The sequence below is a fragment of the Pelodiscus sinensis genome, chromosome 20, assembly GCF_052426305.1.
Source record: "Pelodiscus sinensis isolate ZL-2025 chromosome 20, ASM5242630v1, whole genome shotgun sequence".
NCBI lineage: Eukaryota > Metazoa > Chordata > Testudines > Trionychidae > Pelodiscus > Pelodiscus sinensis.
In genome coordinates, this window is record NC_143071.1 from 19,334,845 (window position 1) to 19,351,187 (window position 16,343).

Sequence of the window (16,343 nt, forward strand, 5' to 3'; positions counted from 1 at the left end):
AATTCCCTCTTCTACATCCACACACGCCTTTTTCCAAAAGAACTCTTTTGGAAAAGGCATTCTTCCTCGTAGAATGAGGTTTATGAATGTCAGAAAACCCCACGTTCTTTCGAACTGCAATAGCAGTGTGGACGTAAGTGAAGTTTTTTCAGAAAAGTTGCCATTTTTCCAGAAAAACCCTGCAGTCTAGACACACCCTTAGAGACGCTATGAAAATGTAGCCGTGTTAGTCTGGTGTAGCTGAAACAAAAAACAGGACTGTGTAGCACTTTAAAGACTAACAAGATGGTTTATTAGGTGATGAGCTTTCGTGGGCCAGACCCACTTCCTCAGATCTGGCCCATGAAAGCTCATCACCTAATAAACCATCTTGTTAGTCTTTAAAGTGCTACATTGTCCTGTTTTTTGTTTGAGACGCTACTCTTTTGAGGGTATGTGGGGGGGGAGAGATTACCCAGGAACCCTGTGAACAAGACTGTCCTACTGTAAACAAACCCTCTATCTCGTGTGGGCAAATGATCTGTATTGCAAGAGGTTGAAAAGGGGAGAAGTTTTAGATTAGGGCTATCAATTAATCACAGTTAACTTGTGATTAACTCAAATTAATTATGATTAAAAATAGTGATTTCACTGTTTAATAAAATATCAATTTAAATATATTAAATATTTGGATTTTTTCCACATTTTCAAATAATTAATTTCAATTACAGCACAATACAAAGTATACAGTGCTCATTTTGTATTTCTATTACAAATATTTGCACTGTAAAAAACACAAGAAATAACATTTTTTAGTTCACCTCATACAGGCACTGTAGTGCAATCTCTTTATGATGAAAGTATAACTTTCAAATCCAGATTTTGGTTACAAAATTGCGCTCATAAAACAATGTAAAACTTTAGAGCCTATAAATCCACTCAGTCCTGATTCTTATTTACAATGTCACCTGAAAGTAAGAACAGGCGTTTGCATGGCACTTTTGTACATGGTTCTACAAGGTATTGATATGCTTCCATGCTGATGATGCTCATTAAAAAAGTGGTAATTAAATTTGTGACACAATTGTCCCCCAAGGAATTCAATGTCACCTGTTCTGTTTGACTCAGATTCTGCCATATATTTCATGTTATAGAGGTCTTGCATGTTTGTTTTAAGAACACTTTCAGAACAGATTTGACAAAATGCAAAGAAGGTACCACTGGAAAATTTCTAAAAATGGCTACAGTGCTTGACCCAAGTTTTAAGAATCTGAAGCACCTCCCAAAATCTGCAAAGCATGAGGGGTGGAACATACTTTCAGAAGTCTTAAAAGAGAAACACTCAACTGCATACACTACAGAAATCGAGCCATCTAAAAACAAAATCTTCTGCTTGTGGCATTTGACTCAGATGATGAAAATGAACATGCAGCAGTCTGTTCTACTTTGGATCATTATCCAGCAGAATCAGTTATCAGCATGGACATGTCCTCTGGAATGGAGGTTGGAGCATGAAGGGCCACAATCTTTACCACACCTGACACATAAATATCTTATGATACCAGCTCTCTTATTCAGATGACATAAACAAAAAGCAGCAGAATTATCTACTGCAAATTGTAAACAGACAGTGGCTGAACAAAAAGCAGGACTGAGTGGACTTAAAGGTTCTAAAGTTTTCTTACTATCCTTTAAAAAGGTTTTTTTCGGTGGGATGACAGAGGCACATCATGGCCAGGCAGCCTCCCCTATTCTCCAACATGCCCCGGTGAGGGCTGGGGTGGCGGGAGCTGCATGGTGTCTGGGGCAGGCAGCTTCCTTTCTTCCCCCCTACTCCCATGATCCTTTATCGGTGCTGCATTGCATAGGTCGGTGGTTGACTCCTTCCCCCTCATACCCTGCCGGCCCCTGAACACCCCTCCGCAGCCACCACGCAAGCAAGCGGCTTCCAGAATTTAAATTGAACAACAAGGCTCCTCCAATGTTCAGAGTGGGGAAGAAGAGGCAAGCGGGAGATGGAGGGGGCATAACAGGAGCTGCAGGGTAGGGGAGGGCACATGGTAGCTTCTGGGGCTCTCAGGAGCTGTGCAGCTTCTCGGGGGGGGGGAGCAGGGGTAAGGAGCTGCGTGACTTCTCAGGGGCTCAAGTTGGGGGAGGTGGTGTGGGAGGGGCTTGGGTTGTGGGAGAAGGGGGCGCAGGAGCCAGGGCGGGGACAGGAGCTGCAGAGCCTCACCAGGGCTCAGGTGGGGGGAGGGGACACAGGACGTGTGGTGTCGCTGGTGGTCCAGAGGGGGTGCATGGGAGCCGAATGACCTCGCCCCTCGCCAGCAGGGTCCGGAGCCATGTGGCCTCCCCCCTTGCAGCCAGAGGGAGAGGGCCAGGTACCACGGGCCACGCCCATCTCCTCCTCACTGCCAGAGGATGAAGGCCAGACCAACCGCTGCCTCTGCTCAGCTAAGCCCCCAGCAGCCAGAGGGGAGAGAGCCAGCCCATCCCTCCCCACCCCTGGCAGCCAGAGGGAGAGAGCTGGGCCAGCTGCAGCCTCAGTCCAGCCCAAACCTGGCCCTGCCCCTCGGTGACTGGAGGTGGGAGAGCTGGGGCAGGCCAGGGTTGCTACACCTCGACCTGGCCTTCCCTGGCAGCTAGGGGGAGAGCCAGGGGGTAGGGTTGGCGAGCGTAGCAAGCAGGGGCCACTACCCTCTAGTACATTTTATTTTTGAATGCAGGTTTTTTGTACGTAATTCCACATTTCTAAGTTCAACTATTATGATCAAAAGATTGTTCTGCAGCATTTGTATTAAGTGAATAGAAAAAGGCTCTTGTTTTTTACAGTGCAAGTATTTGTAATGAAATATAAATGTAGAGTGAGCACTGTGCACTTTGTATTCTAATTGCAATAGATACATTTTAAAATGTGGTGTACACTCACAAATATTGAAATCCATGTTATTCTATTACTGTTTGGCCACACAGTTAATCACAATTTTTTTAAATTGCCCAACCATCCCAATTTTGATGAAAAGGCACTTGTTAAATCACCGTGAGAAAGGACCTATTTCTTTAGAGACCATGCTCGATCCACTTTATCTTTTACCACTTTACCATTCTACAGTCACATGCAGAAAACAGAAACACACTATTCCAGTATCATTTGCCGCACTGAGCCCTTCGGCTGCAGAACTTACACCGCTACCTTTATTTTGCCATGAAACATCAAGTCTAGTGGCTGTAGGACATGTTTCAGTGCGAGTAGATACAAGTCAGTGCTCATGTTTCTGGGGGAGAGGTGCTTGGTTAAGTCAGTGGAGCGGCAATGATTTATTCCAGCTGAGGATTCGACCCCACATGAATAATCTTTCTTCAGTAGCTTCCTCCTTGCCTGTGGTTACTACAAAAGCGTAGTGTTCTCCCCTCCTTGGATTGCATACAACTAACTTTTGACATTCTGGAGTCCAGCAAAGTTATAGGCCAAAACAGAACTCGTGTTTTCTCTCCTCTTACTTCAAGACTCAAGAGTGTATGTTACATCACTGGGAGAATGGAAGCAACGTGGAATTTGTAAAATATACAATTCCTGAATCTTTGTATTGCTATTTTTTGCAATGGCTCCCTATAAGCTCATGTTCACTTTTCTATTTCATAAAACAGCTGATCTTCTTTCTGAGTGCTGTATCACAGCAAGGGGAAATTAAATTGTCTACATGTGAAATGGTCTGCGGGACGAGGACTTCATTGCTTAGTACAGGAGAGATTTCTGTTTGATAAGAATGTGTAGAAAAGGAGTGTCTCTGGGCCATTAGTCATTTCCGGGTACCGGATAACTCTGTTTTCTCCATGTCGGTGCTGTATGATCCACAGGGATTATTTTCTTGATGATTCAGCCCCTTATCATATGTCTTCTGCAGTTTCTTTATGGAACCTTCAGTCTGTTTGTTCGGGTTCAAAGATGGTCTCTCTGGGACTCTTCAAATGTGGGTTGCAATGTGAAAGACAGGATCATTTGTTCATTAGGGAGGAATGAAAATCTCTGAAGGAAAAGTCAAGATCCATCAGGCCACCAGCCTGAAACATTCAGCGAGCCAGCTGAAGACATGAGAGGATCAGTACATCCCAGAGGATGAGAACTGTGCACTATTGCAGATGAAATTCCACTCTGCACTTAGATACATCAGCAGGCTGCATTCACCCCATGGGCTCTGCTGATGTTCAGAAGCAAGTTCTGCATTCCCTGATTCATGCCAGTTGATGATTTGAATTAGGGATACAGTAACTGATTACTTTTGAAATAAATTAGGTCTTCCAGAAAAGAACAAATCTCTCTACGCCTTCTGTCAGTTTTAAATCTCTGCTTAATGAGTATTCTAAACTAGAGCACCCGATAGGGGCTGATTTTGCATTCCCTGTTACTGGAATAGCTGTCTTAAATCCCATCCTAAGAGTAGCAAGAGGTTGGTGCAGCTTCACCTCGGGTGCTAAATCATGGCAGAGTTGAGAGGCCCCCACTGAGAAAGTTCTAACATCAGTGTCCTAGAACTTGGTTCCCATCAGCGTTTGTGCCCATTCAGTGCCGTCGCTGTGATGCACAGTAGGAAGTGGGGTCCTACTGATTATCTTGACTCTTATTTTGTACAGCAGCCACGTGTGACCTTAGTATGAAAGAGAGGCTGAAACGTCAAGAGGAAGATTCTCTGTACTAGAACCTTAGTCGAGTCCAAAGGCGAAAGCATAAAGCATTAGAATTAGCCCAGGGGTTGGCAGAATTCATGGTGAGGGGGAGAAGAGGGTTTCCTAAAATAATTTTTTCCCCTCCCTGCCTCTTTCTCTGCTCAAAATCCCTTAAAATGGGGAGTGTGTTTTGTGTCTTGGATCTTTTCTATAGAACGCCATCACCCCCTGACACACCTCCATGTATAATTTAAGCCAGAGCTTAGTTCTGACAGTTTGAGTACCAACTGAGTCAGAGAAATATGTCCTCCAGAGCACTGTCCCCCAGCAATTGCCAGAAAGGCGAGGGGGTTACCCAGAAGCACAAAGGATGTGGATCTGGAGTAGGCATTCTCCATTAAATGCTAATTCTCCCCCACTTTATAATTCTTATTTAGCCATCCACTTTGCTTCCTGAGCTGCACAGCTTGTGTCTCCTACACACTTTCATCTTCTCCATGTAGGTTGGAAAGCTTTGCCACCACCAGATTCCACTGAGGTCTTAGGGAGTTCCTCATTTGGATTTTGGAGGAACAGTCATCCAGCATCCCCTCTGCTGAAGTTCAGATTCTCCATTCTCCAGTTTCTTCCTGGTTTCTCTTTGTAGATCAATTAGAGGAGACATTACAAAACCAAGGTCCTATCAGCTCTGCATGGATGCTAAACTTCCCCACAGGACCATAAGCCAGAGTAGGGGTTTGTGCTGCAGCTCTTGGCCAACATTTCTTCTGTTCTATTGTGCCCATCATCCATCTGATCACTGTTTGCCCATCCCAGTGGTGGCCGCATTTTAATAATCAGTGTTTGTTCTCTCATTCCCACTCTTACGTACAGAGAGAGAGACTTCCTTTCATTCGAAGTTCTTTACACATTTAATTATAATTTACAACTTACTTTAGAATGAAAACTCTTATCTACCTGGATACAGGGTTAGTGCTGCTGAAATTTGCTTGCGATGGCGTTATAAAGGATGCTGCCGGGGGGTTTCTTCAACATAATTTCTTTTATGGAACTGCTTTAAAAAAATCCTCAGTAAGATTTAGTTACCTCATATAAGGCAAACAGGGTTTGTAGTTCGTGTTATGAGCGTGCATGTTTTTCTCCAAGAGAAACACAAAATATCTAAGAGGTTGAAAATCCGAGGGCTGTCATTCTGGGTGTACTGTGCAAGGACACAAGACACTGAGTAGGCTGGTGTGGCATTAAAAAAGTCCCACACCTAGGTGGTTGCGACTGACACCCTGACTGGCAATCCCAGCTGAGAGAGAAAGGACTGAATGGGCCACAGGATTGAACTATTTTCACACAAGAAGTGGTTCCTCCAGAGCACTGCTGCCTCCCTCCCCCACTTCCCCCAGAGCAAAATATCCTAGGAACTCCCCCAGCTAAGTGCTGTTCGGAGGTGCCAAAGATCCCCTGACTTTCACATTTCTGTGCAAAGAGCCAGACGCTGGAGACTTGTACAGGAGAAAAGTTAGGTGACGGGTTAGTCAGACTTGCTGAATCTTGCGAGTACACCTTCCATAGAGTGTTCAGAAAGCTAGAATTTTGATTTCCCCATCTTTACATAGGGAAAGCAACTAATTCCACAGGAAAATAGACACTTAAACTAAATCAAAATGACTTCAGTGCCTACAAAATCCACCTTCCACTGCATTTGAGATTCTATGATAAATAACTGTTATCCCATGTAACCCCTGCAAAATCAGTCCAATGACTTCCTCACATGAGATCACGCACTGTTATTAGTTGTCACTGGTGGAGAGGTTTATAGTTAAAATTGTGAGCACTTCCCATTTCAAGACCCCTCTTTTCAGTTGCTTATAACTGTGCCAACCTTTAACTGTTCAGATAGAGGCAAACAGGCAGTGTGGATGATTTCTGTCTAAAATGTTTTTAGGAAGCTTCTGTAAAAATGGTTCAGCTCTACCCTAGGGAAGGGAAATCGATGTTAGATCATGCAAAATTCTTACACTCAGTTTAAGCCTTAAGCCTTAATTCTTATAGTTTAAGCCTTGACCTGTCTAAGCCTTAGCACACATCAGGGAAGTGAGTGGGTCCCATTTACACTACTATGTGGACCAGCTGCAGCTGGGAATCCTGGTCTGGTTATTGTGGTAGTGCAGACGAGGTCGAGGGATTTTTCTCCCATTCAGGGTGCAAAGGGAGGATACTGGCCATTAATTGTCAGCCAGACATGGAAAGAGACAGGGCGGGGGAATGGGCAGGGGATAAGGATGGTGGTTGTCCTTGCTGGAACTTCATTGACCTTTATTGCAGGGAGCTGCTGGGACCCAAATTCTGCAAAACAATATTATCTCAGCTTGCCCAGCATAGGAAGTCTGGAGAGCAAGTTCTTACCAGACAGAGGGGACTGTGGAGGGTGGGGAATTCAAAATAATCTAGGGCCAGCCCCTGGAAGCTGTGGATGGCAGACTGAGCACTGAAGTAAAGGTCAGGCGTCGGGCTCATCAGGTTTCTGAAGCAAAAAGGCTGAGAGACAAATTCCCCCCCTTCCCCCCCCAACAATCCCTTCTGAAATCTTTGTGAAGTGTGACTGGGCTGGGCTATGCCTCAGCTCCCAGCCCTTTTCCTGTGGGTGGGTGTTTGTGTGGCTGGTGAGGGAGAGAGTGTTCAGCTGCCCTCGCTGTTCTTGCCCATACAGGTGTGCACAAACTGAAGGAATGCCAGACTGAGTCACAGGCACCTCCCTTTCCCCTCTACCTGAGTTAAAATAAAACTGTCCCTTTCTGCTCCCCCCTGAAAAGGGATTCCACTGCAATTATTCTCACCTTCTCTCCTCCTCCCTGTACACCCCTGGTGAGAGAGCCAGGCAGAGGGAGTAACTCTTAAGAGAAACAAGAGGAACAGAAGTCGGTATTTGATCAAAAGGGCTAGAAATTCCTGCAAAGGTTTGTCAAGTTCATGAGCTGCCTGTCGTCCCTGAGGATTTAAAGGTGGAAACTGAATGGAAAAGAGAGAAAGGGGACAAAAACAATTAAACAGGCTAAGTTTGGAAGTCTGCTAGTGGCAGCGAAGCAGTGAAATTCCCCTTTTGCCTTCAGAAGAATTTCTTGGCTTGCTGTGTGGGTGACTGCTATTTGGATTGTTGCAGAGGATTTGGACTTTGAATCCGACACAGCGCTTAATGAGGTTTGTGGAATTAATTTATCAGTGTCCTTTAGTGTAGTGCTTGCTTTCTTTTTTTTGCTGTTGATTAGCAAAGGGAAGCAGTTAAATGAGGCACGGGGCTTCTCCCACAGGTAGGCACAGGACAGATTGAGGTGGTATGTTTATTGTATGTATCTGTGGGGTTTTTAACTTTATGTATTTTCATTCCTTTGTGCTGCTTGGAAATGGCACTATTTGCTTTGCAGAGTTGTGCAGTTTTCAGGGGGAGGAGGGGACTACATTGTTAAAATATGTGAAGTGCTGTTATGCGATTAGCAAAAGTTGTCCCAGGTTTCTAAGGTTTATTCTCTTCATTCCACCTCTTTCTAGCCAGGAAAAGATGAACTGTGCCGAGAGAGCAGGCATAGGGAGCCTGCAACTAAGATGGCCCAAGGTGTTCAGGGCTGCAGGTCGGGTTTAGCCCATTATAAACACAGGGGCCATTTTGCAAAACGTGTACCTGCATCCAGCGTTTGCAGCTGAGCCAGTTAGAAAAGGGCCAACTATGAAATCCTGGTTCAGATTCAGAATCAGGGAGTTTGGTCTCATCTGAACTGCAGCTAGACCTCTGCTTTTTCTTGCTGGCAAATCTGACAGGGGGGACAGGGGAATAAGAGAGTCAGCATGACGGGAGGGGGCGGTGTGTCAGGCAGCTGAAGGATAAGGGTCTGTGGGGTGGGGTTTTGTGGGCATGGAGCTATATCGGAATTCCGAATCTTCCTGGTAGCAGCACAGCCCGGACTTGCAGTGAACTGTAGATGCTCACCTCAGCGATGCAGGCTCCTAGTTGCTGAGCCCCTTTGTGGGGAGATGGCTGGGGGAAGAGGGGCACTAGAAGGAGTGTACTTTTCCAAGAGGCATTCATTACACACTGGCCCAACTGGACAGGGGATCCCCATGGTGTAACATTAGCATTCGGGGGGTGGAATACCTCTTGGCATGGCCAATGAGTTATGGAGCATTTCACCGAACACCAGTGTATGAATGCTGCCCAACTCTGCAGGAATTAAAGGTGGTTCCTGCCTACTCGATATTTGGTGGCCCTTAATGAGTTTGGCTTCCAGTTCCCCATGTCATGGACACACCCATATTTGTTGCACTAAACTGTAAGCTGTTGGAGGCTAGGGCTGTTTTGTACAGTGCCTAGTACAATGGGGCCTTGATCTGGGGAGTTCCTGCGGCAGGGGCTGAAAACACATTACTGCGGACAGAAAAAGTTTGTCTCTCAAATGCTGGAGAGGAGGGAGATCTCTTTCCTAACGTACGAATGTTGGGGGTTAGCAACCAAGAGTTCTGTCTTCCTTTGCTGCAACAGAGCGTATAGCACAGGGACGGGTAAGGGGGACTAATGAGTCCACAGTCACTTGGCTCCATCTTCCTGCAGCCCTATAGTTCAGGGATAAGCTTTGTCTGAATTGAGGCTACTGTGCTTTCAGCCAAGGAGCTGCTTGCTGCTGCACTGCAGCCTGTACGGGAGCAGACCCCTCGGCTGGGTGTGTCATCAGTGCTAGCCAGGTTAGTCTGCCGTCATTCTTAGTATGTGTTACGGCAGTGCCCGGAAGGTCCAAAGATGGACTGGGACATGTTGTGCTGGGTGCTGTATGAACATAAGACACCTTGCAAGTGTGATGTCCTTCATCTTTTTGAGGGGTCAAATACCAACCCCTTGCAGGGGGTTCTAGTTGGAGCTATGTGCTGTTGGAATGGGCCTTTGGCTTTGGTTTGAAGTGGTGTCTCTCATTGGCCCGGCCCTGTTGTTTAGGCACGTGTGTCCAAATATCAGAATGATCTGACCCAGTGTGGCCAATGGTCCATCTAGCTCAGTTTCCCATCTTCCAACAGTGCCAGATGCGGCAGAGGAAATGAACAGAACCAGACCAATATATCAAGTGATTTCATCCCGCCCCCTGCCCCCATCATCCAATCCCAGCTTCTGACAGTCAGAGGTTTAGGGACACCTGGAACATGGAGTTATGTCCCTAACCACCTTGACTAATAGCCATTGATGAACTTATCCACCATGAACTCATCTCGTTGTTGTTGGTTTTTTTGAACCCTGTTATAATGTTGGTACTCACGACTAGTTCCACAGGCTGACTGTGCATTGTGTGGAGAAGTACTTCCTAAACCTGCTGCCTATTATTTAATTGGGTGACCACTAGTTTTCGTTCTATGTAAAGGAGTAATGAATACCTCCCCCACTCACTTTCTCCACACCGATCATGATTTTGAGACCACTATCACATTGCCCTCTTGAGTCCTCTCTTTTCTAAACTGAACAGTCCCAGTCTTGTCAATATCTCCTCATATGGAATCTGTTCAAGTTCCCTAATCATTTTTGTTGCCCTTCTCTGTACTTTTCCCAATTTTCTCATGTATCTTTCTGGGGATGAGGCAGCCAGAACTGTACATTGTATTCAAGGTGCCGTGTAACATTGATCTAGATAGTGCGTTATGATATTTTCCTAAGTGGGCCTGACAATGGGCAGCACAGAGGAACTTGCTGGGGAACATTTTAACTTGCCTGGGCACTCATTAATGGATCTCAAAGTCACCGTATTATTTCAAACCAATTTCAAAAGCCAGCTCCACAGGGAAGCTGCAGAACTTAATTTCATTTACATGTTTGATTCCTACAACAGGAGTCTAAACAAAGACATCAGCTAGATGTCCTGCTACATTGCACATCCTAATGACATAAAAAAACAAACAAGGGTACTTAGAGTGGGTACTAAGTATTCTTATCAGCTTCTTTTAGCAGGGACACACTAATTGACAATTTCTTTCCCCTTTTTTTTCTTCTTTTTCCTCTCTTCTCTCCCCCCCCCCCATCCCTTCTCTGTGCTACTTATTTGAAAACTGAACCCCTTAAACTCCATTCATCTGAAGAAGTAGGTTGTGCCCACAAAAGCTCATGATACCATCTACATGTTTTGTTAAGGTGCTGCAAGACTATTTGTGTTTTTTAAGTTTTTCTAGTTGCAGACTAACAGGCTACCCCTCTGAAACTTTTGTTCCTGACATTGTTAGCTTTTTTGACTGCTGCTGCACGTTGAGCAGATGCTTTCAAAGGACTATCCATGATGACTCCAAAATCTCTCTCTTGAAGGGGTCTAAAGTAGCTGTTGCCAATCATTGTGTATGTATAGTTGGGATTATATTTTCCAATGTACATTACTTTGCAGGTATCAACATTAAATTTCATTTGCCATTTTGTTGTCCAATGACCCAGTTTTGTGAGATCCCTTTGTGACTCTTAGCTGTCTTGAGCATTTTCATATAATGTGCAGACTTTGCCACCTAGTTGGTTATCCTCTTTTCCAGATCATTTATCAATATGTTTTGAACAACACGGGACCCATTTCAGATCCTTCAGAGACCTTGCTATTGATTTCTCTCCACAGTGAAAACCGACATTTAGTCCAACCCTTTGTTTCCTATTGTTCATCCAGTTACTTGATCCATGAGAGGCCCTTCCCCCTTATCTGATGACTACTTAATTGGCTTAAGATACTTTCTGAAAGCCCAAGTCCACTATATCAACAGGATCACCCTTGTGATAGCTCAGAATGCTAAGACTGGGGAGGTGTAATTTCCTTTTACAAAACCCAAGTTGACTTTTTCTCAACTTAAGTTCATCGATGTATCCGACAATTCGGCTCTTCACTGTACTAGGAAAAGGGAGTAATACACAGACTTTATTTGCGTTACCAAAGAGCTCACACTTTGCAGACTAGAGTTGCCGGTTGTGTATGGTCATCTTCCTGGAAGATTTGTGACATCAAACTATCTTTCATTAAAGATTCATCTTTAACTCCTGGAGACGCCAGGACATTCCTGGAGGGGTGGACTCTCCATGGGGCATGTTCACAGAGTACTCCTCCAGGGATTTAAATCCAAGTGGGTATGTAAAGGATTATAGGAGTGCAAGGAGCTTGATGCTCCCCTGGAGTCTTGGACAAGAAATTCAGTTCAGACCCTGCTGCCAAATCATTCTGCAGGAGGGAGGCCATTTCAGGAGGGAAAAATTAAAGCTGCTGTGGAATGTTCTGGGATATTTAGACTGATGGGCCAGATTCTCCTGCGGGTGACCTGTGCTGCCCTTTTCTGTCCATAAAACCCTTTTCCGTGTGAAGAGAGGCTTTCTTCACACATGCCACCTTCACCTCCCCAGGTGCCCGGGGAGGGCCTTGCGGTTTCTAAGCACCTTGCTGAATTTATGGCTGCAGTAGTCATGGCGTCCAACATACTCTGCTTGCCAGCTGCAGCTGAGCAGCCAGGGTGACCCTGGCCCTGGGAAGGGCAGCTTGGTTCTGATGCCAGGGTTGTGATATTGCAAGAGAACGGAACTTCCTTAATTGGAAACGCCCCCTCCAAGGGATTTACTCTACACACAAGGGTGTGGAAGGACTTGATTTGCATGTACAGATGTTCGGTCTCCCAGCAAGAGCATGTGGAACAACTGGCACAAAGAGCTTCAAAGAACCTTATTTTTAAAGCCCCAGATCATCAGTCCCTCTCTCCGGGGAAACTGTGGAATTGTGGGAAATTTGCCAAGAGGAGCAGGCAGAAGAGCTCCGATTTGGACAAGCTTACTGGGGGCTGCACTGACCTTGGCTATTCAGAGAGGGAAAGGGGGGCTGGAGGCTTGGGCAGGTCTGAGATCTAGGCTGAGATCTGGGCTCTGCCTCAGGGACCCAAGACAAGTCTCTGCTTTGGATCCCCATCTGTAAAATGGGGATGCTGCTTTCTTCCTCTGTCGTGTCTATTTGTATTGGAAGCTCTTAGGGGCAGGGCCTGCTTCTCATTATGTGTCTGTGCAGCACCTAGCACAGTGTGTCCTGCTGGCAATGGATCTTACCACCTTTCCCACCACAATCGCACTTTGGTGCACCTGTAGCAGTGCAAAAGAACCATGTGCTTTGCGCCCAAATGGCTCTTTTGTGTGCTGTTGCCTCCAGCTCCTGGCTGATGGTGGTGATCGGGGAGAGCTCACGTTTAGGATGGAAGATATTTCTTACTAGTGCCTGTTGAACCTCAGGAATAGGGGGCAGTATTCTGGCAGGCAGGCCCTTGTCAGGGGTGGAGGCTGAGATGCTGTAGGAGATGCTACTGGGGGTGAGGTGTGGGCTGCCATAAGGCCTTGTGATTTCCCCCACCTGAAGTGCTTTGGGAAGGAGAGGGGGAGCCAGTTGCTTGGGAGGAGAGGCGGAAGAAATTCCTGTTGTCCAGCAGCCCAACACAGCCAGCAGAGCCAGACAGGGCCTGAGGGGAAACCTGAGCATACGGCGTTGTTTCATATCTCATGGGAGTGGAGCACAACAAAAGGCTGCTGTGTCCGCGCACTCGGCAGTTCTAGCCAGCTCCCATCAGTACAAACTTCTAACAGCTGGACCCTCAAATTGCACACGCCAGGACACGGAGCACTCGGGGAGGCGGGTCTCTCCTGGCTCCAAAATTTCCCCCCAGTGCATGGGAGGGAGGCAGCAGGTGTGCCTCTCTGCAGACAACAAATTCTTGATCTTTCCCACCTGGTTCTCCTCTTTCCTTTTGTCCATGTTCCCTTTGCTCCCATCAGATTCCACCTCAGTCTAAAAACAGCTGTCACCTCTGCCAGCTAAGGTAAGTGGCCCACATGGGTGGAGTCCTCCTCTCAAGAGGTGGCCCTTCTCCCCTGCACCACAGCTGAGGACCTGCCGCCCTTGTGGTTGCCCCTGTCTGGTGAGCCTTGCACGGGCTCTGCCTGGCTGGGCTAAGCTCAGCTGCGTGGGAGTCTTGTTTGCCCCTCCCCCACCTATTCCACTCCAGGCGCTGTGCAGGCAGCAAGCTGCTTGCGCTTACGCCTCAGCCTCACTCCGGGCCTCTGCTCAAAGCTCATGGCCAAGGGCGAGCTTGGGAAAGCGACAAATTGCCACAGAAGGCTGGCTCTCCGCCCCCTGCCAGCCTCTTTCCTGTGCTGCTTCCTCATGGGCCTAATGTCTTTGCCCTGGCTCAGGCATTTCAGAAAATTGAGATCCCGCTGCCAGGGGAAATGCTTGGCCCTTGGAGTTTTATGTCAGAGACCAACTTGGATCAAAGCCCTGCTCGCAGAGATGTGGCTTGGAGTTGTTCCACTGCCTGCAGTGGGGTCGGCATTTCACACTGGACTCTAGCTGACCTGTCGTTATCTTCTACCCGCACTGCCTCCAGGTGCTGCCTGCTGATAGAGGGACGGATACAACCTTGCTCATCCGCATATGGCTTTCCTGTTCTGTTACACTGATAGTCTCTTTGTAAAGCAAGTCCAGGGGCAGTGTTGTACTGCACTAAATTCATGGGGGGAGAGGTGAAGGAGGAAAGCATAAGGGTTTATGGGGTCATGCCCCTGGCCAGATAACCTGTAATTTGCGTCCATTTAGGAATTTTCACTTCTATACTTTGGTTGTTTCTGGTTTTTCGTTTTGAGGATTGCATTATTGCAACTGCTACAGTTAGCAGAGATCCAGCTACTTCACCTGCTGCTAAGAGTCAGAAACCAACGAGCAGGATTAAAGAGTCAGTGTTCATCATGGGCATCAAGATTCCATATGCTGGCTAACATTAAATCTTTGTAGTAATTATTTGGGAAGTAAGGGGTGCAGTGAGATGGCAAAAATCTGCAGGGATCATAAAGCTTTCTTTGTTGGGCATTTGAGAGGATGGAGGAAACTGGGGAGAACTTCGGAGAACTTCCCCAAGCTAGGAGAATGGAGACCATGGTTGCATTTAACAATTAACTTCATTTGCCAAGTAATGCACATTTTTTTAAAGGAAACATTTAAACTGCTCCCATAGCTTACAGGGTTTTAAATTAATTGTGCAGCCAAAGAGAGGGTCCAGCTGCATGCTAAAAAGCAAACAAAATATTAGTGTGTAGATAGTATTTCAGATCCTTCTATGTGCCCTACTCATCGCCCCATCCCAGAAAGGGTCTTGCAGAACTGAAGAGGGTTCAGAAAAGGAAGCTCCAAGGCCTGGAAAACCTGTCATATGATTAGAAATTGAAAAGCTAGGGATGAATAAGAGGGGACAGGCTGAACATCTGTGAAATAATGAATAGCTTAGAGAAGGTGGGTCAAGAGTTTAGTTCTCCCTGTTTTATATCACAAGAACAAATGGCATTCAATGAAATGAAGAAGTGGCAAATTCAAAACCACTAAAAAAGAAATTCACGCAACACACAAGCTGTGGAATCCTTTGTCACAAGCTGTTGTTGAAGCCAAAGCATTAGCGAGATTCAAAGCAGGACTGGGCATTTTTACGGCAAAGATCCAGAGATGCTAGAGTTCGTGTTAACAAATCCTGCAAGGGATATTAAATCCATCCAGGTTTAAACCAATCTCTTCTAGTGATCAGCATGAAACCTGATATGGGGGACAGATTAGCCCACATCTGCCTAATGCAAAGTTTCTTGCAGCTTCCTGTGATGCATGGGTGCTGTCCGCTGTCAGGACATTGGGCTTGATCCAGTCTGGCAATGTTTAGGGTACTTATTGAGCTGTGATGTTTTCCTAGGATAGCCACCTTCAAATAGCTGTAGCTCTTGCACACACATGAATATGTCATTGGTTTGTATCCTGTTCCTGGGAGGAGGAGCTCCCCTTTCCAGCCAGGGCTGCACACATGGACCTTTCTTCCATTAGAACTGTCTGACCCCAGTGCAGCCCCCATCAGGTTTATGCCTAACCCGTCCTGCCAGCTGCTACGGCCATATGGGTACAGTAAGTGTATAAGGCACAGACTCTGGCCAAGGTTTTAAAGTGGTTCAGGTGAGGCACCACATACTTTTAAAAGTCACTTTTTAAGGCAAGAGTGGGCAAGATATGGCCTGGGGGCTGAATCTGGCCTGCCAAGCCATTTCACTGGTACGTGGTTCACCCTGCGCACCTCCATCCTCCGGGCCAATCGAGACCCAGTGGCAGGTGAGCATGCGATGTCTCCTCCCTCCTCCAGGGGTGTGTGGCACCAGAGGGAACCACCTGCTGTTCAGAACAGCTTGCGGTTCCCTCTGGGCACCGCGCCCCTGGCAGGGTGGAGGGGAGAGACCTCCTGTGCTCCTGCATGCAATGTCTCCTCCTCCTGCATCCTGCATGTGATGGTCAGAGGGATCCGCTCCTTCTGGCTGAGGCCCTGCCCATTCTTGGACTGGCCTGTGACCACTACGAACATTGGTGAAGTGGCCCCCTACAAAAATTATTGCCCACTCCTGTTTTAAAGGGATGTGCAGAGGGCGGCTACTCCATTGCCTGTTTAAGCTGTGACCTCTTCAGGGCAGGGACTGTCTTGACTTACAGTGTGCATATGCAGCACCCTGTACAAACAAGCCCTGATCACAGTTGGGAATTTCTACTACTACAGTAATACAACATATTGCATTCATGTTCTCATTTTACAGATGGAGAAATTGAAGCCTAGAGTTAATTAATACCCATTTCTTTAGTGCTTTTCATCAGTAGCTCTCCAAGCACTTT

The 16,343-nt window shown here is 46.5% G+C and overlaps 1 protein-coding gene across 4 annotated transcripts in view; it reads left to right on the forward strand.

The window, feature by feature from the left end:
- The first annotated feature begins 7,291 nt into the window (after window positions 1–7,291).
- The window catches only part of ITGB4 (integrin subunit beta 4), a 69,092-nt gene continuing 60,040 nt past the window's right edge, over window positions 7,292–16,343 (forward strand). The window contains exon 1 of one of the 4 annotated variants that reach the window (XM_075903654.2): window positions 7,292–7,836. In XM_075903654.2, coding sequence (XP_075759769.2) covers window positions 7,832–7,836 — 5 coding nt within the window. In that variant the 5' untranslated portion in view covers window positions 7,292–7,831. Of the gene's footprint in view, window positions 7,947–16,343 lie in introns of all 4 variants that reach the window. The other 3 variants (XM_006136437.5, XM_006136438.5, XM_025178106.3) reach the window with 3 other exon arrangements.